The following is a 26,345-nucleotide window of genomic DNA, read 5'->3' on the forward strand; positions in this document are numbered from 1 at the left end:
GAAGCGGTCCAGACCACGAACATGTAGTCTGAGTGAACAGTCCTATTCAGGCTCTGTCAAGACTTTGATGTCAGTTATCTGGCAGACTTCCTTGCTGGGTCCTAGAAATTCACAGTTAATTTTGTTTACAGCTACATGTGGCATGGTGAAATTTATCTTTTGAAGCAGTACAAACATTCAGACCAAAGTCTCCCAGTATTTCACACTTAAAGAAGAAAATTTTCTCCTGGCAAGAACAACATATTTGCAAGCATCAAAAGTGGTTCTGCATTTTTATTAATATTTACAAAATATTGTAAATCTGTAACATTTGCCCAGCTTGCACATATCAATGGTACAAAACCCCCCAGTTACAACAGTACTGAATTATAAAAGTTTTATTTTAAAATTACTGAAAAGCACACCTTATCCAGTATTTTCTCCATCCAAGTAAATATACATATCAAATTAAAAAATATAAGTATTATATTTTCTTTGTGTTTCAACACATAAGGGATCACAAAAATCATCCATCCTTTTTAGCTCCAGGGTAGAATTCTCATAGTGAGCATTTCAATGCAACTACCAAGTACTGTTACTCTCAAACCAAGTATTCTCTAGAGTGATTAAAAAAAGATTAAGAAATATGGGGAAACAGAAAAACAACTTCTACAGATTGTTAGCCTTAGGAGATGGGGAAACATAATAATGACAATTCATGCAGTTTTGTCACTGCTGAAAGAAAATATTCCTCCTTGAAGATGTTCAAGTTAAGACCTGAACAGAAACGGTAGGTAATTCTGCAAAACATTTAATTACTGCTGCCATGATACTGGGAAAATTATCACTTTTTAGTTTCTATAAAATACAAATTTTTCTAACACGTTTTTTGTTGTTTTCCAGTCAAGATTCATACACCAGTAGAGAATGATGTCCCTCAACAAACAAATAGAAAGCAGGGTTTAGTACATCACGTTGTTAGCAATGTACCAAGTAGTTGGGTTGTCTTAATTTTTTTTTTAATTTTTTATTTAATCCAGCATATAGGATAATACTATACAGGAATCCTCACAGAAATGAGGATAAAAATTGAGGTTTCTGCCATGGACAAAAACTTTATAAAAACATTAATACAATTAAAATACAAAATATATATAGTACACGTCATGTTAGTTAGTAGTGGCATTTGAGGTTTCTGGAGACTGAAGAAATTCATAGGGATCGTGAACCATGTCTTGCTGTTCGCCAACACTCAGGTGAGAGGGGCTTCCTGTAGAATATGGGTGGGAAAAAAACAATCAAAACCTTTAAAAGTACAGGAAAAAAAAAAAAGGAGATATACTTGTGTATATAAACAGTGTGATTATTTCACATGTTCCTTTCAGACTTTTAAGACAAAACACATTTAAATGACATTTTAACAGGAGATCTTGAAAAATAAATTACAAGGTTTGCCATTAATTTAGACCCTTTTTGAAAAAGCAGTCATTATTCTATTAGTCCGAGTTGAACATTTATACAAAACGTAATTGAGTATCATTCAACCAACATCTCCTACCTTCTCAGAAACGGCACTAAATTGTTAAATGTTATGTTACCCTATCATCCTGTCTTACCATTGAATTTTACAGTTGACAATGGAAGGTTATTGTAGAATCCCACCTGTTACTTGCTGCATACAACTATGCCTAAGTAAAATAAATATTGTGTGCTCCTTAGTATTTCTAAGAGCATAAAATGCAAGTGCATATAGGGATTTGCCAGTCAGTATCAATTTACTTCACAATTACTTCAATCATGCCTCATCACAAACCAAGTAACCACAACTGGCGTCCTTAATTCCACAGGTCAAAAGTATGTCATCTTAGTTGCCTTTGCCATGCGTATTTAAAAATCAAAACATGATCCTATAGTCAGCACACTATTTTACCAGAGTAGTTTCATGCAAAGATTTAAGTAACTTAAAATGCAAGTTTTAACCAGTTTCAAATACAGAAGTACTGCAACTTCTGTGACACAGGTAACTTTACCAAGATGATGTTGGTCTCTTTCAGATGTATTGGAAAGGGAACTCAAATTGGATGATGGCCGGGATCCCACTCTGTCAGCCTGAGCTTCATGAAGGTCCTGCAGCAGCTTAGTTGTTTCATCCAGATGTAAATGGTTATCATCATGATCCAGCTCCTTCTTCACTTTCCCTAAGGGCCACCAGTTACCAACCAAGAGCCATAATTAGCATATGCAGATTGACTCATGAATTACCAAGTCACTATAAAAAGATTCAAAAATAATTAACACAAGTGTTGCCTATTACACAAACGACCTCAATCTTGCATTTTCCTTTGCACTTCTACAAGGCAACAGCTGTGGATCTGTTTTTTAGTTTTGAGAAATACACACTGAAATGCATTTGGCAATATGGGAGGATGAAGGAGAGTGCCATGGGAAACGGCTGAAACTAAACTGACTGCCAGTATTTAAACAGCTGTAAGAACTTAATTTGTCTTCCTCATCTGTTAAACACTAGACATGAAATAATGAATTCAGTTTGCAGCAAAAGAAAGGAGGTCAGTAGAAAGATTACTTAGATACTTAACTTAAAATACAGTTAAAATAGAACAAGTCATTGATGGAGGTGAAGAAATTCCCATTACAGAAGGTTTTAAGAATAGTATCTTCTCCAGCTATACTGATTTTGTTGTAAGCCAAATAAAAGTATGAAATTGGAAAGAACTGGAAGTATGTGCCAACATACGCTGTTCTTTCATCAGAATACTTAAAAATTACCTCCCTCAACTTCTAACAGGGAAATAAACTCTTTTCCTTCTCTTTCTTTAATGCAGACCTTGCTAACTTTTCAAGAATTATGATAAGAAATAATGCCATAAACTCTAATCTAGAAGTACGGTAATTTAAAGAAAGATGAAGGAAAAATACAAGCAGCTTTCATCAGAGCAAGAAATTAATAGTAAGATTGATATGTCTAAACATTACCTATAAAACAAACACTCATTTTTCATTGAACTGTTACAAAATTAGCGTGTGACAGCATAATCACAGCTTACAATTGCTTTTCAAAGAATACTGCACCTATGGGAAAAATCCACAGAAAACTTTTTCTTTCTTTAAGCTTTCAGTTACCTTGGTTATGTTTTCTAATAGATAGTTTGGCATCTTTCACATTCTGAATTAAGAGTATCTTAAACCATAAGCAGTATTATTTTTTTAATGACATTTTTGGAGACATTTATCCAGCTCAGCAGTCTGCAGAAACGGGAACATTACTTCTTGCAGTATTTAAAGAAGGATACCTATCAAAGATACGTATTTGAAACATCACCCTAATACTTTTATACAAATGCCTTATTTGAAGCTAAAATCTTTCCAACACCTGAAGTTTCTTCTGCTTTTTGTTCTGGGACATTCCAAGTGGTGATAAGATGGAGCTTCACATACTTACCTACCTCCCAAGTTATTTCAAAAGACAGCATATGAAGCAATAACATCTCTGAGCCAAAGCTCCATGCTGGTTCTTAAAATTTATGCTACTATGAACACATAAAAAACAAGCAAATCTACAAAAACTGTGAGGTACAAATACTTTGATTTCTTCAGTAGTACACGAAGTTAGCTTAGATAGCACATAGTTGGTCTGTTTTTCCATTGAGACATCATTTCATTTATCTTGCACAAGCCCTAGACTTTAACCTATGTCAAATGTAGACTTATTATTACTACTTTTTGAACACATTTTTATTCTTAGAAAATCCAGCTGTTATTTTCCCTAAATGTTACAACTAAACCGTAATTGATGGCTTGTATATTTACAATTACTTACCTAATGAACTTAACATAGAAATATCAAGAGATACATCTGAATATGGTTTCATAGAGAGGAAGTCCAAGTCAGAAGTGTTACTGTCTCCAGCAGATTCTCCAACCTATTAAAATACAAGAAACAGAAAGACTAGCAGTACTGACAAGCTGCCATAACAACTTTTAATGTTTAAGGTAAATACAAGAATCTATACTCTCAGAAGTGTGCACTGCAACACTTGAGACTGGAGCATTTATAACCATCTCGGCTAACATGCAACTCACAGGTAGCTCAAGCATGGTTCCAGGACAGACCAGTCATCTGAATGGCAAGGGATCTGCAGGGTAGTCTAAACACCTTTCATTTCATCTCCTCACCTGGGACTGTTGAAACATTAGGAAATCCCCTGGGACACAATTACATGCTCAACTCATCCCTGTCCCATGGCAGAACCCTGGCAGGGGGAAGTATTATCAGTATCCCCCATGATGAACCATTCCCAATTCCCCTTTTCCCTCACCTTCTCAATGCAACATTGGATTTTATTGAAACATTCAGCATGTGACTAATAAAACCAGTAAGGTGGGCCTCTGTACACATAGTGTCAGCTGGAGCTGGTCTCTCAAGTATTTTTTCTATATATTTGGATAATGAAATACAGCCTGAACTACAACAATTTCATTTTTTTCCATACCTGTTGCAATACTGCTATGTAATGGCAAAAAGTAAGAGATCAAAGAAAAAGTTGTTAAGCTTCAAAGCACATTCTAACACAATTCTCTGAGGCTGCTTTTCCAGGAGACATGCAGGTAAACACACAACCAGTATCTGAAAATGAAACTTAGCACTATCATGAATCAATTTAACCAGTCAGTCGACTTCTATAGAAACACAAACCTTTCCACAAAGCGTAACGAATATTTATAAAGCTAAAAATTTATGTGGATTACATTACAGCAGCTAGTAAAATTTATATGTGAATTGCCATGGAATAGAGTACATATCTTCTGTTGTCACAAATAATTTGCAAGATAAAACCTATACCACTTAAAGGAAGATTTGATTAGTAGCTGTGAAAGCATAAGATCTGCATTGCCCCTACTTTCTAACAGGCATTTTCAATGGATGTGGTAAAACTGATAAATATAATTGTTTTTTTCCAATTTTACAGCAGGTTAAGCCTCAAATATTCATCAGCAGATTGAGTAGCTTTCAGATTCCTAAGTGGCCTTTCTGCCTCTGAGATTTAGTTATGCATGCTGAAATAAACAAGAGAATACAGAACAACCAGACAAACAAAGCCACTAACTAGAGTGTCAGAGAATCCATTAAGTACTGAAAGCTTATTCTATATACTGTGATTTTAATCTTCTACCTCAGAGCATGCACATTTTTGCACTGAAGAATGAGTCTCACTTTTTTTTTTGTTTTAAAAAAAAAAAGGTACCAAAAAACAACAAACCACACATAAACCATTTTACCATGATCTGTTTGGAAGAATCTGGACAGGTATTACGCAACTTATGTTCTTCTTTTATGAGAACTGGCAGAACCTAAAGAAACAAATCATATTTTAGATCTCAGCATTTCATAGCTTATACTTATGTTTCCTAAGAATTCTTAGTTTGTATAATTTACTGATTTACCATGATCAGATTCTAGGCCCCCACAAAACACTATCATGTTTTGGGATGTTTGCATATACCCTTTACAAAAAAACCCATAAAGACTAGCTCTTCTGTAATGGGTGACCATATACATTCACGTAAACCATTTAGAACTAATCAGGACCGCCTCTTAGAACAGCCTCTTTAGGACTAACCTAACAGCCTCTTCTTCATACATTCCACTTACCAGTCTTTTCTGTATTATTATATAGAACAGATGCACATTAAATAAAATCAGGAATTTGAGTGTTGGAAGCCCAGAGAACATCACTTTCCCTACTTTAAATGCCAAGACACTATCCAGTGAAAAAAAAACCCAAACCAAAACAGACTATCACCATAACTTACTTTAACTTCATCCAGTGGTTTTACTGGGATGTTTCGCCTCTGGAAAGAAAGAATACTAACAATTACTTCTATTCAACATAAGACCTCTTTCTTGTACAATTTCAAGTATATTTAAACTTCACACACAAAATGACGCTAGAGACAGCTAACTTTTTCACATATCTGTAATACAGTTACAGTGTAATGTGTAATTGAAATTTTAGTATTATACATTTTAACTAATCATTAAGTCCCCTTACACTTCCTTCTGCCCATGAACTTTATATTCAAGTGCAGTATTTCAGTCATTACTTCAGTAACTTCTGATTCCAAAACATTTAGGGTTGTACTGTCAGAGATACTCATTCTTAACCAAATATAGCAGCACAAAATACTCGAGACTAAAACACCATGGCACATCATCACTGAAACACTTTTAACTGCACAAAATCTGTACATATCTACATGTGTCACAACTGGAGAGCATTTTTAAGTGTAAACAGCCATTGACCGTTTGAAAGAGTCAGAAATTCTCATATGGAACAATATTCATGAAACAAGGTGGCAAAAAGGGAAAGGCACCTGTTTTGTTTCAAAACTACATTCATGTTGCATCCACACATTTCTAGATGTAGAATAATATTTAAAATGCTGGTTTTGAACTTTTTAAACTTTTGAATGTTTTAACTAATCCATTACATTTCTTCCTGTTTCATATATAATCTTTTTCCAGTAGGGAGTGGAAAAAAACACCCAGAAAATTCTGAAGGCTCCTCTGTGTTTTTCATTCCATTGTCTCCTTTTCCCCTAATATCATCCACTCTATTTCTGTCTGCAGAGATTTCATATAATCTCATTTCTACCACATCAGAAAGTCCAAGTACCTTCCATGCTCCCTCTCCGCTTCCCTTTCTTTATTCTTGAATCATTCTGAACATCACCATTTTAAAACAGTAGACAGTTATTTCAAACCAAGAGTGGTTTCCAAAGTGAAGATAACATGAAACAAGATTTTGCAGTTTCTGGTAGTCTATTTTGTCTTGGGAATGCAAACATTCCCAGATGAATTATACACATTTCTGAGAAAAATCTCTTCTCCAGTCTTAGTATGAATCTCCTTTGGAAACAAGACTTTCCTTCAGACATATCACATTAATTTAAAAGTTAGCATTGTTGGGTAATAGATACATATACAGTGACATTAATCTATTCTCCAACATTACTTCACTGTTCCAAATAATGAATCCTTCCACAAGGAATATATTTTGCATTTAAATTAAGAAAAAAAATCCTTTAAAAAAAGCATTGCAATGTAAGTCAGAAGCAGATAAGTAAGTCATGACATGGAGTGACAGGGCAGCCCAAACACCTTCAGCTGGCTGGTCCCTTCTCCGCTCTGCTACATTGCGCCCCCCTGCCTCTTCCTTTCTGCAGTCACAGAGTAAACCATGTTGGACAAATGATATAGCTGCAGAAAAGTTACTCCTCTGATGATTAATTCAGTTTGTAATTTGGTTCGCCACATGGTTGCATGAACAGCTAAGCCCGCACTGCTTAAACGGACAGCGGAAAACAAAGCATCTCATACAATATTAAAAAACAAACCAGTCCATTCTTGTTTTGGTGAACTTGTGACATTCCTGTGCATCAAGGACACACCTGCTTTAGCTGATAAATAGTTTTGGAATGATCTCCACTAGTGATCTGGTCCAGAAGATCGTCTACTATTTTCTTGCTGTAGTTTCCAGCATCCTTCACAAATTCCTGTAAACTAGCAGGAATGGAGATACAAGCATTACAGAAAATGTTTACATTCATTAAAAAAAATATTTCAACTTATACGACGGTTTTCCCCAGCTATGCTGCACCACACCTACATCTTTCTTGTCCTTTTACTCCTTTATGCTTCTTCAGAAAAGTTAAGGCCTTCAAAACAGGGGCGTTTTTTTCTCTCTTTTTTTTTTTTTTAATTTTTTAAGAAGGAAGTAAAAGTATGTGCAAACTTGTTTTTCACAATTACCAGCAAACTTTCACTTGAACTATCATTAGGAGTGGGTTAAGAAACCCAAACAAACATAAAGACCTTGTGATTAATTCCTTCCCTCCAAGATTTACTTAAAAAGGAAAATGCCATTTTCCATTAAATTGTTACTTTTAACTGTTTTGAAACTCCTTGATAAATATCACTGTTTTAAAGTCATGAAATCTATTACTTGCATATCTAAACTTACTGCTGGGTTCTAAATAAAATGCTAAATCTTCAACCATGTATGCTACCTTGTGGTTGAAGACCCTTATGACAAGATCCATAACAGCCTTGCAATAAAATAGGGTAACTTAAAAGTGCAAATGGAAAAAACCAAACCCAAACAACTCCCCACCCAGGACAAAAGCTAGATTCAAGTTGTATAGCGAGTTATTTTTAAAACAAGTTTTTAAAAAAAAAAAAATAGCAGGATTTGGAGGCTCCTAATTGACATTTAGTTCAAATTGCTTTTCATAAAATTGCTATGAAAAGTTAGGCCTCCGAACAAGGAAGCACTTACCTCAAGGCACACTGTATCCCAGTTTCATCACCATATGCTGAGTACAGGAGTTCCATTTCATCTGGTTTCAAATCATGAAATATAGAGTTGTTCTGCATGGAAGGTGCTGTACTAGCACTTGTAAGAAAGGTTACTAGACAAGTAGAAGAAAGATAACAAATGATTAACACAAGCGTAATAGATCACTTGGAGGAAAAAAAGAATTTTCTTTCTGAAGCAGACACAGGAAGTGCAGTGAGTTTTTTTAACTCCAAATGAAATCAAAAGCAGCATCTCAAGGACGCTTCTGACTCTAGAATCAGCACAACTATTTTAACCATATGAACAAACATACTACTGGAAAATACAGAACTAAGTTAACCACCCAACTCCCACAAAAAAGCTTCACCCCACCGCCCCTCCTTTTTGTGTACATCTACTCCTCTTTTGTCTCCTTTTTGTGTACATCTACTTCACTTCTTGTTTGCCAGTCAGTTTCTGGACAGCAAATCAGAAACTATTAAAAATTTCAGTAAGACCAGAAAAAGCAATCCAGTTTGTGAAATCCTTGTCGTATGATACAAAAATGCAAATGATCAAAAGGGTTTTTTTTCCTCAAATTTAAGTGCAGTTGCTCAGGAAAAATTATTTCCTCCAGAGAAAATTAAGTACCATTATTAGAAAGCTTCTAGTGTGGCTACAACACTAAGGCAAAATATTAATCCATAAATTCCTAATTAAGTTATGCTTAGTAAGTAAAAAGGTGCATTTAATTAAAATGGCATTCTTCTGTGGAAGGAATAATTATACATTATAGAAATCTCCAAATGAAAGTTGATTTGGTTACAAGTATAATCTGAAATTATTTTATATCAAGAAATTGCCCAACATTCAATTAATACAAAGTTAAAACATGTTCTTTGGCATTTACCTTTATTTCTTCGTTCATCTTTAAAGCCCAATGTAGTGAAGCCAGGTAATAATTTGCTTGACAGTGAACTCAGATCCACCGGGTGAGTCTCTTCCTCTAATAATTTTGAGAAAAGTATTTAATTTTTAATTATTGTTTTTTAATGTTTAAAGTGTATGGTAAATATTTAGATTTTGCTATTTTAAAAAGCTGTCGTTACCATAAAAGCTGAATGTCTTTCAATCTGTACATTAAAGATAGGTAGTGTAATTCCGGTCCTCCATCTAAATTTCAGATACATGCTCTAAACATGCTCCCATCTCTTATTCACAAGATCTACGGCTTACTCGGTTATTTCACTTCTGAAGTATACAGCAGCATTTGTAATTCTTTTATTAGCTGATTCACAAACATTCAAGATCCAGATATTACAAAGTGATAAAAGCAGTTTCTTATATTGACACCACGTATAGAACCTGGTTAAGACAAATACCATTATGGCTACAATATTTCTTTCTTCTAAAATTCTGAGAACTGTTCAATTAAAATGGCTGAAATAATTTGGAATATGCTTTTAAATTCAAAAAAATCCCAACCTATAGGAAACTTCCAGTTATATTAAATATCTCTGGCTGTTAAGAAATTTGGTGGTAATTATGCTCAACTACTGAACAACAGAAAGCAAGTTTATCCCTAGAGCCTTACCAGGATAAAAAAATATTAACTACAATAAAAATTCAGATTATACTATAGCTGTTAATTCAGTGTAACTAGTCTGGAGCACAGAAATGTCAGGAAGCAGTACAGTACTTTACAGCACACACAGTGAAGCTTGCTCTGCTCCCATTACCATCACTGTGTAAAGTGGCATGACTTCAGAGGTATTAAATTACATTCATTTTATTATTTTTTTCAGAAATAGGTAAGGGCATGATGGCAGCTAAAATGCTCGATTTCATTCCAGAAAAATTTACTACGAAATGAAAAGGAATATAGATAGTATTAGTTACAGGTTTGTATCAAAAAATCAACAGAAATGAGGTGAGTCAAAAGGGTTCATGCATTTATCAATGCAATAAGAAGCAAACTGTGAATGAATTCCAATCCCAAAAGGTGCAGAGAAGGAAATGCGAAGTCAACATGACATACAACAGCATAAAGACTATGACATTTCATTCATTACAAACTTTCAAAACTTCTGCATTTTGAGCTCGAAACTAAAACAAGTGGAAAGCATAAGACAATATAATGTATAGGAGTAACACAAAAACGCACAGAAAAGATCAAGGAATTAAAGAAAAACAATTAAGCAAAGTCTCACTGATTTAAAACTGAAATTTAGCCAATTTAAATTGAAAAATGAAAAAAGGTAAGATATGATTATGAATTTGCATGTGTGCATTGCACATTTACATAGATTACAGCACTTTGATTCACTTCATTTTTTTTCTATTAGATCTTAACACTACAAGGTACATGGAGCAGAAGCCTTTCTTCCAACTGGAGCAATATATAAGTGATTATAAATAGCTACTATTTTACCATCTTACTGTCAGTATCAGTAGAAAAGAGCATCTGAAGAGTGAAAATTTGAAAGGCAAAGAGAAACATCTTATCCTGAATTTGTATCAGAGATACTAAATATAGCTGTTGGGGAAAATGGTTTGGGGAGTTATTTTTTTTTTAAACTCATCTATGCTACACAGAATCTGTATGTACCGTTAAGACTTCAAAATCTGCTAGAATATTCAACATTAGAAAAGTTTGCTTGAAAGATTGTGGCATTTACCTTCTGCTTCTGGATCAGATGAATTTACTACACTAAATAATAAAGTTCCATCTCCATTTTTTTTCAGATAACCAATCTGCAAATAGAATGACAAAGATACAGAAGCAATCATTCAAAACAGTCCAAACTCAAAGGAGGAGTTGCTTGCTTACACAATGAACTATAATAAGCATTTTTAGCTGTATTCAGATTCTGCACTGGTACTTCCTTTTAATACAGGGAATCTTGGGTCACCACTATTTACTACCACCTAACAAATGCTTCAGAACAAAAGAGTTAGGAGCAAAAGTTCATGTCATATATAAAACTCCTTATTCGTTTTCCTAAATCAGATCTAAAGTCTGAATCTAAGACAAAAACAATACCATTGTAATTAGTATGAAGTCAGGCTTTCAGACGGCCAAGCCTAGAACGTACTTTCTTTCGAGAAGCAAAACTGTAACTCCACAATCTACCTCACTGTTCATTTCCAAATCTAGAGTGAACTGCTTGTTCTCATCTCACCCACAACTTTCTCTAATTAGAAGTACTTCTATGAACACCTTCGAGTTCTTAAAGAAGTAGTTTGACAGACCTATCAGAGCACACACACAAATGCTAAAAAGACAGCCAGAGATACGAAAGACAATAGAACTGGGGTCTTTAAAGATCGAGCCAGTACTGATGCAACAAACACAGCTGACGTCAGAAATTGACCACACATGAATCGTGCAAAAAAGAGACTGTAAATTCTTAGTAAAGATGGGAAATGAAAACTTACGCTTTTCCTAAAGAAATACTAGTAAATACTTCCAAGTAAATGGAATGATAAATCTCTCCCCTATTTTGTTTTCTTTTCCCTCCTTAAAAGGTTTAAAACTCTCTCCATACACAAGGCCAAACCTAATGTTGGCCTCTAATAAAACCAGAGGTGACAAATGCTGGAAAAAGAATGAGCAGGAACAATATATTCAAGTGATGGCAAAAGTTAACAATGGCTGAACTCTAAGAAATGTGTCAGTGTTACCTAGATTCAGTGGCATCTGCAGTGGGTTGTCTAGCTGATTAACAGTCTAGACAATGAAGAGCTGCACACCTGGAACAACTCTTTCTTGAACAACTGCAAACCTGACTGCATCAGCACAAAAGGCCTTTTCAGTAAAGCTAGCAATTAGCACGACTGGTAATGCTTTAAAGGGTTTTTAAAAAGCCACTCATACTTGTTTTTTCAATTGCAGTGGTCACTGGGGTATGTGACGATGAGAAATGAAGACAAAGGTAGTAATCAGACTTCACACAATGCAAGGGAAACAGAGTAAATGTATCTCAGCACAGGCCTGTAGCATTCACTCCAACCTTAGCGTGAAGTAATGAAGGAATCATTGAAATTATCACGTAGCTAATCAATGAAGAAATTATCACATAGCTAAGAAAAATACAGCACATAAACAGATTGTGCTGAGAAAAGTGCACCAACAGCATCACTGAGCTCTTCCTTCTAACAGCACAAAAACTAAACACATGGAACAATATGAGAGTAACAGCCAAGATTATCAAATCTGTGGTTAGCACTGTCCAAAATTCCAACGTGGCCAAACTACTGCTATCTTCTCCTAGTCACTGAAGGATGTACCCACACATTTTGTACCCACACAAGAATGCACTGCAGGTGACAGCTACTACTTGCAGGTACAAAACTACAAGAGGTTCCAGAATTCTCCTTGAAAATAGTAATTTAATACTTAAAATTTCCTGAATACCTGAGGCTGGGGAATCCTAATAACCCTTCAACCTATGCCAAAGTTTACTTTTTCTGAGGCTGCAACAGTAGGAAGAGCATAATGCTATTTTGATCACTTTCAATGCCAAAGGTTGCAATTAAGGAAAACACATCCAAGACTGGGCAACATTTCACTGTATTCTGCAAGTGAATTTCTAGAGATGTTCAACACACAATACAACTTCAGACCCATTTAGGACAACCTACAGTGGGCTTCAGGGGCTAAATGACAGGCAATAGTCATACTGGTATTCCACATAGCACACATGCTAGCCTTCACAGCCTCAGAAAATGTAATACTAAAGCCTGTTTACTAAGATGAAACAAAGCATTCAATACTCAGACAAAAAATGGAATTGTGAACTTTGTTGTGCAGAAGACCTTGCTGTTGGGTAGATAACGATTGATCCTATCCCGAGCTTCATCTGCTGCATGTTCCACTAGTGCCAGGACATGTTCTTCAGCAGTGCTATCTGTCAGGCTGCACGCATTTCCCTCAGGTTCAAATATGCAACTAAGAAAGAGAAGAGGAGTAGCTGTAGAAATTAAAAGCTAAAACAAAACAAAGGGCTGAATTCTGGGTTTGCTAAAGAGAACAATTAGTCCCACTCCTCTCCCAGTGTCAGTCTACTTCAGCATTTAAGTGGAATTATAATCATATGAAACTGAAGTTTTGCAGCACATGCTGAGAACTACCAAACTACTTAACATCAAAAATTTCTTTCTGTACCTTGATGCAAATAAAGGAAGTATTACAAAACAGAGACTGGGAGTAAAATTGCATTAATACAAGGTGAATGCTGTATTTGTCCTTAGTCTCCCACATGCAAAAATATGCTGTTTTCACAAATTCCAAATAGAAGGATGAAGAAAAGAAATTACATGATGAGGGAATGGAGACTCTGTAACTCTGATGTAAGAAAAAAGCTAACAGGCTGCATTTATGAAGACTAAGTCATTTAGTTGCCTGTAGAAGTAGGACACTGCTCCCAGTCTAACCAGGAGTCCTTTAATTCCTATGTTTGTTAATATTGGCAATTAGTATTCCTAATTAGTATCAATCACACCATTGTTTCTCATTGAAATTACAGAATTTAACATGTATCTTTCAGTAGATCCCTTTTCATTAAAGCATCAAAACAATAAAAACATAACAAATAAGCATACCTATGATGGAACAGGACATATCTTAGCAATTACATAAATTCAGAGAAAGGTAGTATTGTAAGGGGAGGTCTGAAGATATCATAAAATATGGCAGCCTTCATTATATTATATATTTAAAACAAACTTTGCACATCAAAATCTTTCAGGGCATTATATGGACATTAGACACTAGGGCCAAACACCTTAGGTACTGGGTAGAGCATCTCCTCACACCAAATCCATTTCTCTGTCCTGGGTTATCTTCTTCCATTTGCTTAGCTAAGAATTTCTCTCTGTATAGAGATTCAGATCCGATACACAAGAAAGTTTTGCTATTAAAGACAATAAAAAGATCACAGGATCATACTCTTATGAGACAAACGTGTTATACGATTTTTGTTTCATTGAAACTTCAAGAAAGGGTGTACACAGCAGGAAACTCCTCAGCAACTAGCACTTTCTATCACACTCTACAGAATACTTAACGGACAAGAATTTTTAAATAATATTCAGAAGGTTGCAACATCCTGGACAAAATTTTCAAAAATTAGCTATTAGGATGTCCAAGTGATTAAGTCACTTTTTAAACTACAGTATAGAGGGATTCTCCCCCCAAAGCTCTTACTGTACATCAAAAAGAATAGTATCTCTCCTACTGATGCCAAAATGCAAGTCTTTAAAAGGTCAGGTTAATTAGAAAAAAACAAACAAATTCCAACCACTGAAGTTACATAAACATTGAGAAGAACAGCAAAGTAAATTTATACCACAACTGATTGCAAGGAAACTAGTATCAGGATAAAGTTAAAGGTCCGTTACTTTCAGCTCTCTGAATTGTATGTTAAGGTAGATATTAAAGACGGAGCAGTACTATATTGCTTGGCAGTCTTAATTTCTTCCCCTGTTAGCTACCTGTACTTGCGACTTCTCACGTGGTTACCTTCAAAGTACAAAATTACTTCTGTAATGCAGCTTACGTAACAATTAATCAAAACAGAAAAAAACTATTACTCTGGGCACCATACAAACCAAATAATCATATTATTAAAAAAAAATCCAACCAAACAAAACCCACACCACCTCGCCCGCAAGCAAGTCTTTTTTACAGAAAGGTACTTTCAGTTAATTCCTGTACACAATCCATTAAACAAAGAACAAATTACACTTGCTAATTCTCCATGATACAGCAACAGATGTTCCTGTATGCTCATATTGGTATACTTCCAGCCAAAAAAAATAATCATGCAGTTTAAAATTATTTTTCAAGATGGATACTGCAGTCTCCTATTTCCACAAAACAGCTACATTAAAATACAACTTCTGTCAGACATTAAGCAGGATTACAAAAATGCCTGAAGTGTAACAAAACACACATGTGGCTGATTATAACTCTAAAGTTCTAATCTCTCATTTCGACTTCATGCTTTCTCATTTTTGTTAAAATAACAATTTACATTTTACTTTTTTACTTAGGGTGTTTAAAAAAGAAGCCTGCAGAACATCTACATGATCAGATCATTTAAGACATTTTACTTTCATAAGAATCCAGTCGATGTAATGCTCTACAATTTAAATTCAACATCTATCCTAGGATATCTATATACACTGAATAACAGATTTTGCTTGTAAATTACAGTTTCTGCTAAAATCTCCTCATAAAATAGAAAATAAATCCCTTTAATTTGACTAAAATTAGATTTTAGCTAGAAAAACATGATTTTGTGACATGGGGGTGCCTATTACCTGGAAGATAGCTTGGCACTAGCAAGGTATTTTACCAAGAAGCTTAATAAGATTTCATTAGGAAGATGTTATCATCTGCTCCACAAAAATCTCCTGTACCTCTATATCCTGTCAGATAAGACTAAAATGAAATACAATAATTTACTGACCTGGGCCCACTTTGCCCTCCCAGAAAGATTTTGATACAGTCAATCAATTTGAATGTGGTCATTCTTTGAACTGTTTGTTTCAAGTTGGGAATCACTGGGTTATTAACTAGTTCTTTAAATAATAAATAACATACAACACAATAAAATTGCCCATTTATCCTATGGGCCACTAGGAGACAGGCTGAAAGGAGGTTTTTTGCTCAATTTTTTGCCGTCGTCTAGTATTACAAAAGCTGCAACAAACCAGTAAGCATGCCCATTAAAACCTTTACCTAATAACTTCTTTATTTTGCTTTTTTGATTTCTTGGTAGTCTCTGCTTGTACAGGAACAACTTCAGGGACAGGTTCCTCAACTGCTGTGTCTTCATCACCCAAAAGAGCTGCCTGCTGAGAAAAATCCATGTCCTGCATAAACGACATGCTGCGCTTCAAAGCTAACAGCCGTTCCTAGAATCAGAAAGGACAGAGCGGCAGGGACTTAACCTTTCCCTCATAGCCAAGATGCTATGATAATGGGATGGGATGGGAATGGCCATGGCCTTATTTTGTTCTTAATGCCTCGTTTCCAATGGCGATGCAACATGATTTGGTCATGGTAGCATGGCATCAGAATTTCTGCAGCCCAACTATCAAGAGAGAAACAAACAAACAAAACTGCATATGCAAAGACAACTGCCTGTTTTACACAAAACTTACCATAAACGCAACACATGCGTGCACACACACACACACACACTCGCACACACACAGAGCAGCTCAGCAGAATAACTTCATTTTACGGGTTGACAACTGTATGAGTAAAAAGTGTTTAGGCGCACATCTGTGAAACCCCTGAAACCTCCCTTAAACCCACCACCTTCAGAAAAGAAAAGTTTTCTTCTTTATGCAAAATAAAACTTAAGTTAGACCTTGTTTTCAAAGTTTCAGCCAGAAGCAATGTTTTACAGTTGGGTTTTATATGTGTGGATCTTAATTGCTTCCACTGAGGCCACAGGAAGAAGCTCCTACAGACTTCAGTGGTGCAAATAAAGTTGAGAAAAATGAGCATGGTTATAACAAGAATGCCATTGAGCTCTTACATAAAGCGGCACTAACAGGCACTGCTGTAATTAATCACAGATAGATAAAACCCCCCTATCATTGTTATTAAGTATGTTCCTTTTCAAGTATGAAAAAAAAACCACCCCAAAGAGTTGGTACTTTTTCTTAAATAGGTCTCTTACTTTGCTCATCATCTTAAAGCCTGTGTGCAGTATCTTCTTGGCTAGCTTGTAGTAAACAGTATCTGGTCTGTTGTAAGTCATTGCATTATCACACATCAGTTTAAAATCTGCCTGTAAAATACAAAATAAAAGAGCTGTTAAAATTCTGAACTCCTATTAAATGACTGGAAGATATTACTCCATCATGGCAGCTCTGTGAAGAACACAATAGTATTTTAGCAGAAGGCTCATGGAGTAAATGGCAAGCCAAAAGGTAATACAGAATTGCAAATGTTTGAGTCCTTTTTGCTTCTTCAAGGTGCTCAGTTTTGTCTGGCATGGGCTTTTTACTTAAAAAAAAAGTTTTCCATGAATGCCAAGTGTAACATTTCCTCCTTATGCAAACGGATCAAAGAGAAGAAATGGAGAAATTAAATAGAAAGACTGAGGCACAAGGTAAGTACTTTTAAGAATTTTTCCCACCTTCGAAATCAGAACAGACTTGAGAAATACAACATCAGAAAGATGCACAGTGTCTTAGATATAATTCTAGTAGTTTGACCACTTCTTTTGTCACTTGCACTAAACCAAAAACAAACAAAAGAAAATTTCAGAGCATAAGAAACAGCCTTCTAGATGCTTATCACATGCAACAACAGGACAGCCAAGTCTGATCATCTGTCATATATAATTTAAAGTAATTTTTACTGTTGCAAGTTCCAAAAGAAAGGTGCAACACACTCCACCGTAAACAGAACCGAAAACATTTCTCACAGATTGCAAAAGCTTTTTCTAGGGTGCCTTTTTTCTAGTCACGTGCTACCGATCTGTAAAGCACAGAAAGCATTACTAGAAGCTCTGTGAAACACCGAACTAAAAAGTCATTCCTATATGCCTCTGAAAATTTCTGAAGTTAGCAAATCAATAATGAAGAATCATGCAGTAGTCTTTCCAAGTACTTCACAAATTAGATCCTAACAAATTACACTGGCGCATGATTAAAGAATACATTTTTCTCGCTTAGTAACTTTTCAATATTTAAACAATGGTTGTTCAAACAGTTAGGCTGCATTTATTCTATAGACACAAATGCAAATGTTTTTTGTCCATGGGTCCATGATATTTGATGATGACTTGATTATGTGCAAAAGTGTATGCAAACAGAATGGCATGCTTTTTGGCAAGTTAACCCATTGAGTTTACAGACCAGGGAATAGATTTGCCAAGACAAACGATTTTTGGACGTTACTATTGTGGTTGGACACAGAAATCTTTCTAAAGAGTTTCTCTGGCACCCAATGTTTATGAAAAATAGCCTTGCTCTACTGCAATCCTGATCAGAGTCTGTAAAAACAAAATAGTGTTTTATTTCCTGTTTCCATACAGGGATGTCACAGCAGCACTATCCTAATCATTTAGCAATTGACATCAAGCCCATACTAAGCAAGTAAGTGAGCTACAATTGGCAGCCCATGACTCTCTATGGCATCTAAGCCATAAGCCTTTGCTTAATGAGACCATCACAAAACCAGAAATTGAGATGGTGACATAGAAAAGCAAACTATCAAGAACCTGATAAAGAAGCCCATGAGCTATACATCTAGTGATGGCCTTTGAAGTGCTGCAGAAAGGGATGGAGAAGTGTCTTTTGCTTGTCCAGCTTTGAAGTAGACCCTTTTTTCAGCAGCAAACCTGATGAGTTTTCTGCAGCAATATCCCCTCTTCTAAATGCAGCAAATGGGTCCTGCAGATTTTACTCAGATTATTTACTGGCTTGTGACTAGTCTCAAGTTAGTTAGAATAGGTGTACCAGAAATGAAAGATAACCCTTTGAGCAGGTCTTTTTTTAGAGGTTAAAAACCTGTAAATGTAATTTCTGTATTACACAGAACTACAAAGGCATGAGCACAATTATCTACACTTGTATCTAGAAAGGGAGTTCAACCTCTTTGACATTGTAAGATGGGCAGACTTCTAGCAACCATTTATTGCTCCTCAGAGTACCAGCAGAAACAAACTCCTTCAGAAAAGAACTGAATGTCAGTCTAAACAATACTAAGATTTTCATTTTTTTAGGTTGCCAGCCCACCAGTTTCAGTGTTGTAACCTTGCCAGTAACTAACCAGAGCCACAGAGCTCCCATTCATACTTCCTTTTTAAGTTGCTCAATAAGACAACCCAGCAAGCCAACAGAATTCAGAGACTTGAAGGCATTGCTGATGACAATATTATGAATCCCTCTTTACTATTTCCTGTGTATCTCTGTACTTTTTTTGAAAAAGAAAGCATACATATAAAAAAAAAGAATCTTGGGCAAAGCACCTACAGGAAATATAAGCCATTCTTTGCTCAGCTTTGCTAGACCTTTCAAAAGAATAGAAGCAAGCAAATGCTTGCTATCAAGTCTATTCTTGTATCTACACTAGAAAACAGTAATCCTGAAGGCAGCTAACAGAATGTCACAAATCGGTTCAAGAAAACTCCTTTCCTTCAGGAGCTGGTGATACCATGAAAAGATTTCTTACTGCACTGTCTGTAAAACCGCAATGCATCCAATAAACTATTAGAGCAATAGCAATACAGCAATAGTTAAGGCAAGCTGCCAATAAACTTGCCAAGTACATGTCTGTCAAAAGATCATTCCAAAAGAAGTTATATGGAAAACAGGATAATTAAAGATAGAAAATATGTAGTTGCTATTGAATCTTACACAAAATATGTCAGTATCTGCACAGTTTTCTGGCAGACACGTCAAAATTGCTTTTTAATCAATCTAACCAGGTCTACACTACAAAAGAAAAAAAAAAAAAAAAAAAAAAAAGAGCTCCAGGTTCTTCAACTGCCTAACTCTTTGTGATAGTCTTACTCCTGTTTATGTCCAGCAGCATGAATTCCATAGAACTTTAAAGCATGTTCTTGGTTTCCTCCATAAATGTAGCAGAGTCTGACAAATACAGAGCTGCCACAGAGAAAAACAAAGCAAGAAACCCATTCTAATACACAGAATATACAAAAGTGCTCAGTTCTGAAAAAAATACTCATTAAAATAATTACATAAGAAAGGCTTCTACAGTTAAAAAGAATCTTCAGTTTCTTACTAAAGAGCTCTGAAATTAACTAAATCTCTATCAATTCACCTTGAATTCAGTGACTGATTTGTATTCATTCGCTGCAATTTTTTCCTTCATCGTACCAAAATCCATGGGGTGCTTTATTATCATGGAATATCCAGGAGCGATGGCATCCGTGACTGGAAAAGCAAAAAACCCATGAGGATCTTTCCTAAAAATAAAAACAATAAATTTAGATTTATATCAGCAAACAAAGTTATCATTATTTTGATACCACATTAATGGTATAAAAAGAATACTACTACTTCAAAGAAAACACACTAAAAGCACTCTCATAAAACAGAAGCATATTTGAAAAATCTCCTGATACAGGAAAGAATTTTGGTTACACATGTGGACTTCTTGGAAGAAATTCTGCTGTTTCCTGAATTACTTCATTTTTTCTTCTATGTTTTATCTGTCTCTATCTACACTTCAAACTGAGTCTTTTGGCTTCACTGTGTAGTAACTTCTCCAATTCCTCTTGTTTGTGAGGTCCTCTAAAAATAACTACAGTGTTTAGTATTTTTTAATTAGTTCCAAATTCAGTTTATTGCTATGTAATAGAAAAGGATATTAAAAAAACCCCCAACAACATGAGATACAGGGTTAACATCTTACGGAAAACAGCAAAGTAAAAAGCCTCTCCAAATTAACAGGATTATCAAGTAAGCAGGTATAAACTTGCTTTGGTATTTGACAGATGACGCACAATAAAACAAAATTTCTTGAGAACCGTTCAATCTTTTAAACTATTAAAATTCATAATTGTTTCTTAATTCCTAAACTAAGTCATTAATATTTAATAAATCTATAATGGCGATGCATCCTCTACCCAAAGCACTTTCCTGACAAAAGCTAGAGTTGCATAGTTGGTAATAATTTCCCTCAACTAATCTTTAAAAACTACCAGGTCTGACATGTTTGCAAAGGTTACCAAAAATATTACAGCCAGTCTTCAGTAACTATTTTCAAAGAGAAAATCAGGATAAGGAGTTGTAAAGTAACACATATAAATATGCATTAGACACTGCTGACACAGCTGTACATACAATATGCTCAATACCTTTGAAGCTGTCGAAGGAAGTGTTCTAGTAATTGCTGGATTGGTGTGCTCTCATTTTCAGCTGCAGTTTGAGATGGAAACACAGATAAGTGCAATGACACAGAATATAGGTGTATTTATGGATTTAGAAAAATAAATACCAGACAGAAAATCTGTAGAACTTATACTGACCTGAAAGTCAAGATTTCAAAGCAGAAGCACATCAGCTTTCTAAGCATACGCTATTTCTTCTTTACTACTTACTGAGTTTTAATCACATTAAAAATTAGTAGACACTGAATCAGATTTAATGCTAAAAAGTCTAGTAGTTGTAAGAGAATTCATTAATGTGAAATAATGTGAAAGTAAGGTGTTACATATTTATACAGAAGGGAAATTTGGTTGCTCAAATACTGCAGCTGGGAAATCCACATTCTTACATGTTACCTGTGCAATTTTAATAGTTTTTTTACTGTAACACCCACACAATTAGCTTCTCTGAATCTTTTCAGTCAGAGTGACAAATACATGCAGATTTTCTGGCAACAGAGGTACTGATTAGAATTTCACTTCCTGTACAGATTAAACAATAAACACTACACATGAATTACTTCAGAGACACTGGCTTAATGTGAAGTTTGGAAAACTAAAGAAGCATGCTGAAATCTAGAACTCCAACTCTTCATCTTGATAATGGAGAAACAATTTCCTCCTTAACCAAAAGAAGTAACAAACGCTTTCAAAGGACATTTTCCAAGCAGACGAAAATAGAAGTCTGGCCACTTACAGACATCAGATTTTAGCTTGCCAGTTTTTCAAGGCTCCAGACTACCCAGAGACAGAAAGCTTTGACAAGAAATTTTCAGTTACCCCTATCAGGTCACCTTGACAGTTGGACACCATTTCTCATTTTAATGTGCAGTCATAAACAGAAAATTCCTCAATAAGTTACTCGACCAGTCAACAGGCAGTGTTCCAAAACAAACATCACAATATTCCTAAAGATCCAACTTTTTGCTACCAAGTTCCATTTCCAGGCATACGCGTACTAAGACCATGATGCATATGAAAATTCTCGTAAGTAAAAGTTCCCACTGATTCCACTGAATGTTGAGTTTTAACTAACAAGCAATGGCTATACAGGTAGAGAAAACATGGCAAAATCTGAAGGGATTAAGCATGCAGAAGTTACCACACATAACTGGTAAGTGTTTTGGCTGGTGAAGAGAATTAAAGAAGATTGCTAAATGAAAACTGGGGGGACTATGGTCTTCAGAGACGCCCTATCAGAACTTACTTTTGATGAAACTAGAGATACTAAAATTAAAACGCCACATAAATTATAAAAAAAATGACTGTAACAACAGTTAAGCAGTCTCCACAGGATTTTTTCCTTAGTTTCAGATATTCTGACCATCGTTCCGTAAATGCTGAGGAAATGCTATGGAGAAGGGATTAGGGAAACACTACACTCAATACTTTTATTCTGCCAAGTAACAGGAGCTGGAGGCAGATGTCCTTGGCAAGTTCAGTCACATGAAAACAAATCTATTAAAACCCAGAAGCACCAATAGGAATATTGACTTTTTAGATAGCAGAGAGTTCTGAATGTTGGAAAAAACAGTCTCTAGATTTGAGTAAATCTGCATGGAAAATTTACATTTTGGTACCTTTGACATAAGCATTGTTGTGCGTGCTTTTAAAAACACCCAAGATGATTTAATTTTTCACACTGCTCACCTGGCTGAGTTCTGCATGCTCTGACAGGACGATCTGGAGGAGGTTCAACCTCCACTTTTTTCCCCGGATCAAAGTCGTCAGTTTCTCCTTCAGTGTCACACTGTTCTTTCTCCCTTTTCCTCTTTTTCTCTTCCTAGCACAGCAGGAGATGACAGATTTTAGAAGAACATACTTGGAATGTGCAACCCCACATACCAAAAGGTAAGAGACAGTAGTATTTGTTTGGAATACTCATTCTACATCTGAGCCATGATACGGTTTAAACAATATTGCATACATTTTCACTGTCACTTTCTCAGTTTTCTTCTCCAATTAAAACTAATACTGTTGACCTTTTGACTTTTTTTTGTATACTATCATTCTACCATTAGTTACTATACTTTTACTGAAAAGAATGTTAAACTCTGAAGCTATTTATATATAAAAATGCATGATAATAAACTGCACTGGAGAGTAAAGTAAGTTGATCTACTATTCAGTAAAGATCAGTCTGTAGCTCTGCTTTGATCAATGTTTTTGTTGTTTGGTGCATTAAACAGGAATCAGTAAAGTACATGATAATTTAGGAAGCCTACAAAAGAATCGTAAGAAATGCTCTGTAACAGTGGTAGCAATTAATTATCTCTTCCTGAGCTTCAAAGCAAAGGCATGCCCGAGTCATACCTATAATCTTACAGTCATTATTCATGTTTGCACAAAAAAGCATACTTTCATTAACCTTGTTTAGACTACAGTTTTGTTACTTATCTGTTAGCTTCTTTTCCATGCACTAATAACGAAGTTCTTAGGGGGAAAAAAATCCAAATATACACACACACAATTTAGCAAAGGTAAAACAAATTATTTGATACTGCAAGATGTTGTATTAAAGACAGCTGTTTTGCTACATTTCAAGTCCTAGCCATAATCTTAACTAAAACAGTTGAAAATGTTAGTGCAGAATTTTCTTTGTACAATCTGCCCTGTATTCAAGAGTTTCTTAATGATCCTACAAGATATATCACTTTCAAGCAAACAAACCTACCAAATAAATCAATTCAAAATGACAGCTGTTGGCCATATGCATATACATAGTAGTACTGAAAAACTGTCATTATGAGAACAGTAAAACTACATGACAGAAGAGAATTAAAATAGCAGAGGTCAAAAAAATCATTAGTACACAAAAGGAGTACTATTAAAATGAAATTGTACAGGTAGCTGTACGTCAATGCCTAATTGTTGATTTCAGTCTAACTCCTGAAGGTTCAACACAGACAACTAAGAAGGTGACCACATCATTTGCTACTAATGAAGTCACAAAGCCTAGCATGCAGGTTATTCTAAACAAGAGCCAACAAGACTAGTACGACAGTACTCAACAGATCAGATTTCAGAAAGCTGTTCTGAGTAAACATACTCATTTCAAACTCTAAAATAACCTGACATATCTCAGGAACAGAAACGTAACTTAGATTTATTTGAAAAGCTGAAAATACACCTCTCAAAGTGTAGCAAAACATGTTTCTGACCTGGCTGAAATACAAAACATCCAACTTAAAACCTGAAGCATTCATACCCACAGACAAAGCAAATGGATAAGAAAAACAACCAGTTACAAGAAACAAGCTTTTACTTTGTTCAAAAAATCATGACAGGCATATCTCTTTTAAATGGAAGAAATACACCAACACACCGCAGGGGTTTTCTACATTTTGTGAAGTGCTGTCTCCAAAAAACAAGCTTCTTGCAACAGTGGTTCAAAGCAACAACAAAGTGGTTCTGGTACTCTGCGCCAGATTTTAGATCTGAGAACTGGTATGTCTGAATTCTAAAAAAAATCAGAGCTTACCTTTCTCTTTCTTCTTTCCTCATCATCTAAATGCTTTTCTTTTTCCTTCTCAGATTTTTTTTTCTTTTTTTTCTTTTTTTCTTTATGTCGTTCTCGCTCATGATCCGATCTGTCATCATAGTAACTAGAATCATGCCCTGACCCAGAAAGTTCAGTCACTTCACTTCCTCCGACTTTAAGCACCAGCTTTAAAGGTTTTTCCAAAGGCTTATCCACATAATCTAAATTATAAAAGCAAAACACTTCATAAATGCACATGAAGATGATACAGCAATTACCAATGCTGCTTCTAAAAATATTGTTTACAAGAATTTGTTGCAGGTTGAAAATATACAAGATATATTTGGAGAGAAAAATAATGCCTAAGACTAGCAAATCTAAGTTAAGAAACAGTTGTTCAGCACATGTTACGTCATGATTTTCCACAAACTTATAATATGTAAGGAACCAACTGCTCAGCTTTCCCCGAAAACATTGCAAGATCCTTGTCAGACTAAGGTGAAACCAAGTATTGTTACCAAATCTTGTAATCAATACTATATAAGCATATGGTTTTGTTTAACAACCTACAGGTGTTCTTGAAGAAACAGAACGCACACATTATTTTGACTCAGAATGTCCCACGCAAACAAGGCAATTGTGAAATACAATTACATCCTGGGAAGTTAGCAACACAGACAAGATCGGTCCAATATTTGTTGGCCAGGTAGTGAGATATGTGTTCCCATGCGAAACAGCATCGCAATACTAAAAATTCACCCCCTTACACCAGGTACTCGGGTCCACAAGCGACCGACCCTCCCACAAGGAGCGCGCACAGCTAACCCGTAAGCTGCGGAACCTTTACGGACCTTTCCACCCAATCCGTGCTGCAAGTTAATCAACAGCCACATAACCGTGCATGAATCTGATGGTGGCGAATCCCAAGGTGTGCCAGCTCGCCCAGCGCCCCGCCCCGCAGGCAGGAGCCCGCCCTCCCGGCTCCCGCACGCCGGGGAACGGCCTCGACCTCTGCTGGGCCGCGACCGGCACCCAGCGCCCGCGCACCGCGGAGACGCTCGGGCTGCGGCCGCGCTGCCCTCGGCCCAGCGCTCGCTCCGCGTCCCCCGGCCGCGCCAGCCGCCTCCCCCCAGCCCCGCCGCTCAGGAGCCCGCGGGGCGCCACCTGCCCTCGCCCCCGCTCCGCGCAGCTCCCCGAGCGACACCGGGCGGCGCCTGCGCCCGGCCCCGCGGTGCTCGCTGTCCCTGCAGCCCCCGCACGCAGGCGAGGGCCCGTCCCTCCAGGCGCCGCGGCCCAGCCCGCGAAGGGGCGCCGGGTCCTGCCGACAGCCGTGAGAGGGGAGGGGGTAGAGGCGCCCGCCGGTGCAAAGCCAGCCAGTCCCTCCCCCCGCCCCCCCCGTTTCTTACCGCTGTAGGCGGTGGCGGAGGCCGAGCGCCATTCCGCCTTCTCCGCTTTGTGTTTCTTGTGCTTCTTCCCCATGGCAGATACCCCAGTCGCGGCCGCCCCTCCGCTCTCCCGGAAGCGCCCGGGGCGGAGCGAGCCCTTCCGGCCGCCGCGGAGGAAGGTCCGGGGCAGGGGGCGGGGCCGCCTCACCGCCAGCCCGCC

At 36.5% G+C, this 26,345-nt stretch overlaps 1 protein-coding gene and 1 long non-coding RNA gene across 9 annotated transcripts; one reads left to right on the forward strand and one right to left on the reverse strand.

Annotated features, from left to right (window-relative positions):
* Positions 1–255: 255 nt before the first annotated feature.
* On the reverse strand, positions 256–26,286 carry BRD9 (bromodomain containing 9). Of its 8 annotated transcripts, none has more exons than XM_040588870.1 (18): positions 26,147–26,285; positions 24,741–24,961; positions 22,910–23,042; positions 21,191–21,251; positions 20,152–20,296; positions 17,036–17,146; positions 16,084–16,196; positions 14,123–14,251; positions 13,155–13,287; positions 11,015–11,090; positions 9,247–9,342; positions 8,337–8,469; positions 7,450–7,561; positions 5,812–5,850; positions 5,278–5,349; positions 3,818–3,920; positions 2,010–2,177; positions 256–1,249 (listed from the first exon to the last, which is right to left on the reverse strand). In XM_040588870.1, exons 1-18 carry the CDS (start codon positions 26,217–26,219, stop codon positions 1,149–1,151), a joined length of 2,019 nt encoding a protein of 672 aa, XP_040444804.1. In that variant the 5' UTR covers positions 26,220–26,285; the 3' UTR covers positions 256–1,148. The 8 variants fall into 8 exon arrangements, with proteins under 8 accessions (XP_040444804.1, XP_040444803.1, XP_040444802.1 ...); XM_040588869.1 differs by having other exon boundaries at positions 16,084–16,199; XM_040588868.1 differs by having other exon boundaries at positions 14,123–14,212; positions 16,084–16,259.
* On the forward strand, positions 2,173–21,276 carry LOC121085846. The gene is made up of 3 exons (XR_005827211.1): positions 2,173–3,629; positions 6,892–6,896; positions 21,264–21,276. It is a non-coding gene; the product is annotated as an uncharacterized LOC121085846 (long non-coding RNA).
* Positions 26,287–26,345: the final 59 nt, after the last annotated feature.

Source organism: Falco naumanni, chromosome 3 (genome assembly GCF_017639655.2).
Source record: "Falco naumanni isolate bFalNau1 chromosome 3, bFalNau1.pat, whole genome shotgun sequence".
In the NCBI taxonomy this organism is placed as follows: domain Eukaryota; kingdom Metazoa; phylum Chordata; class Aves; order Falconiformes; family Falconidae; genus Falco; species Falco naumanni.

Coding starts and splice junctions, on each gene's coding strand:
- BRD9 (XM_040588867.1), bottom strand. CDS start 26,219: ATGGGGAAGAAGCACAAGAAACACAAAGCGGAGAAGGCGGAATGGCGC. Junction 13,288..14,122: donor TGCTCTACCCAGTACCTAAG/GTGTTTGGCCCT, acceptor TCTCTTTCTTAG/TTGCATATTTGAACCTGAGG. Junction 7,562..8,336: donor GGGATACAGTGTGCCTTGAG/GTAAGTGCTTCC, acceptor CATTCCTGCTAG/TTTACAGGAATTTGTGAAGG.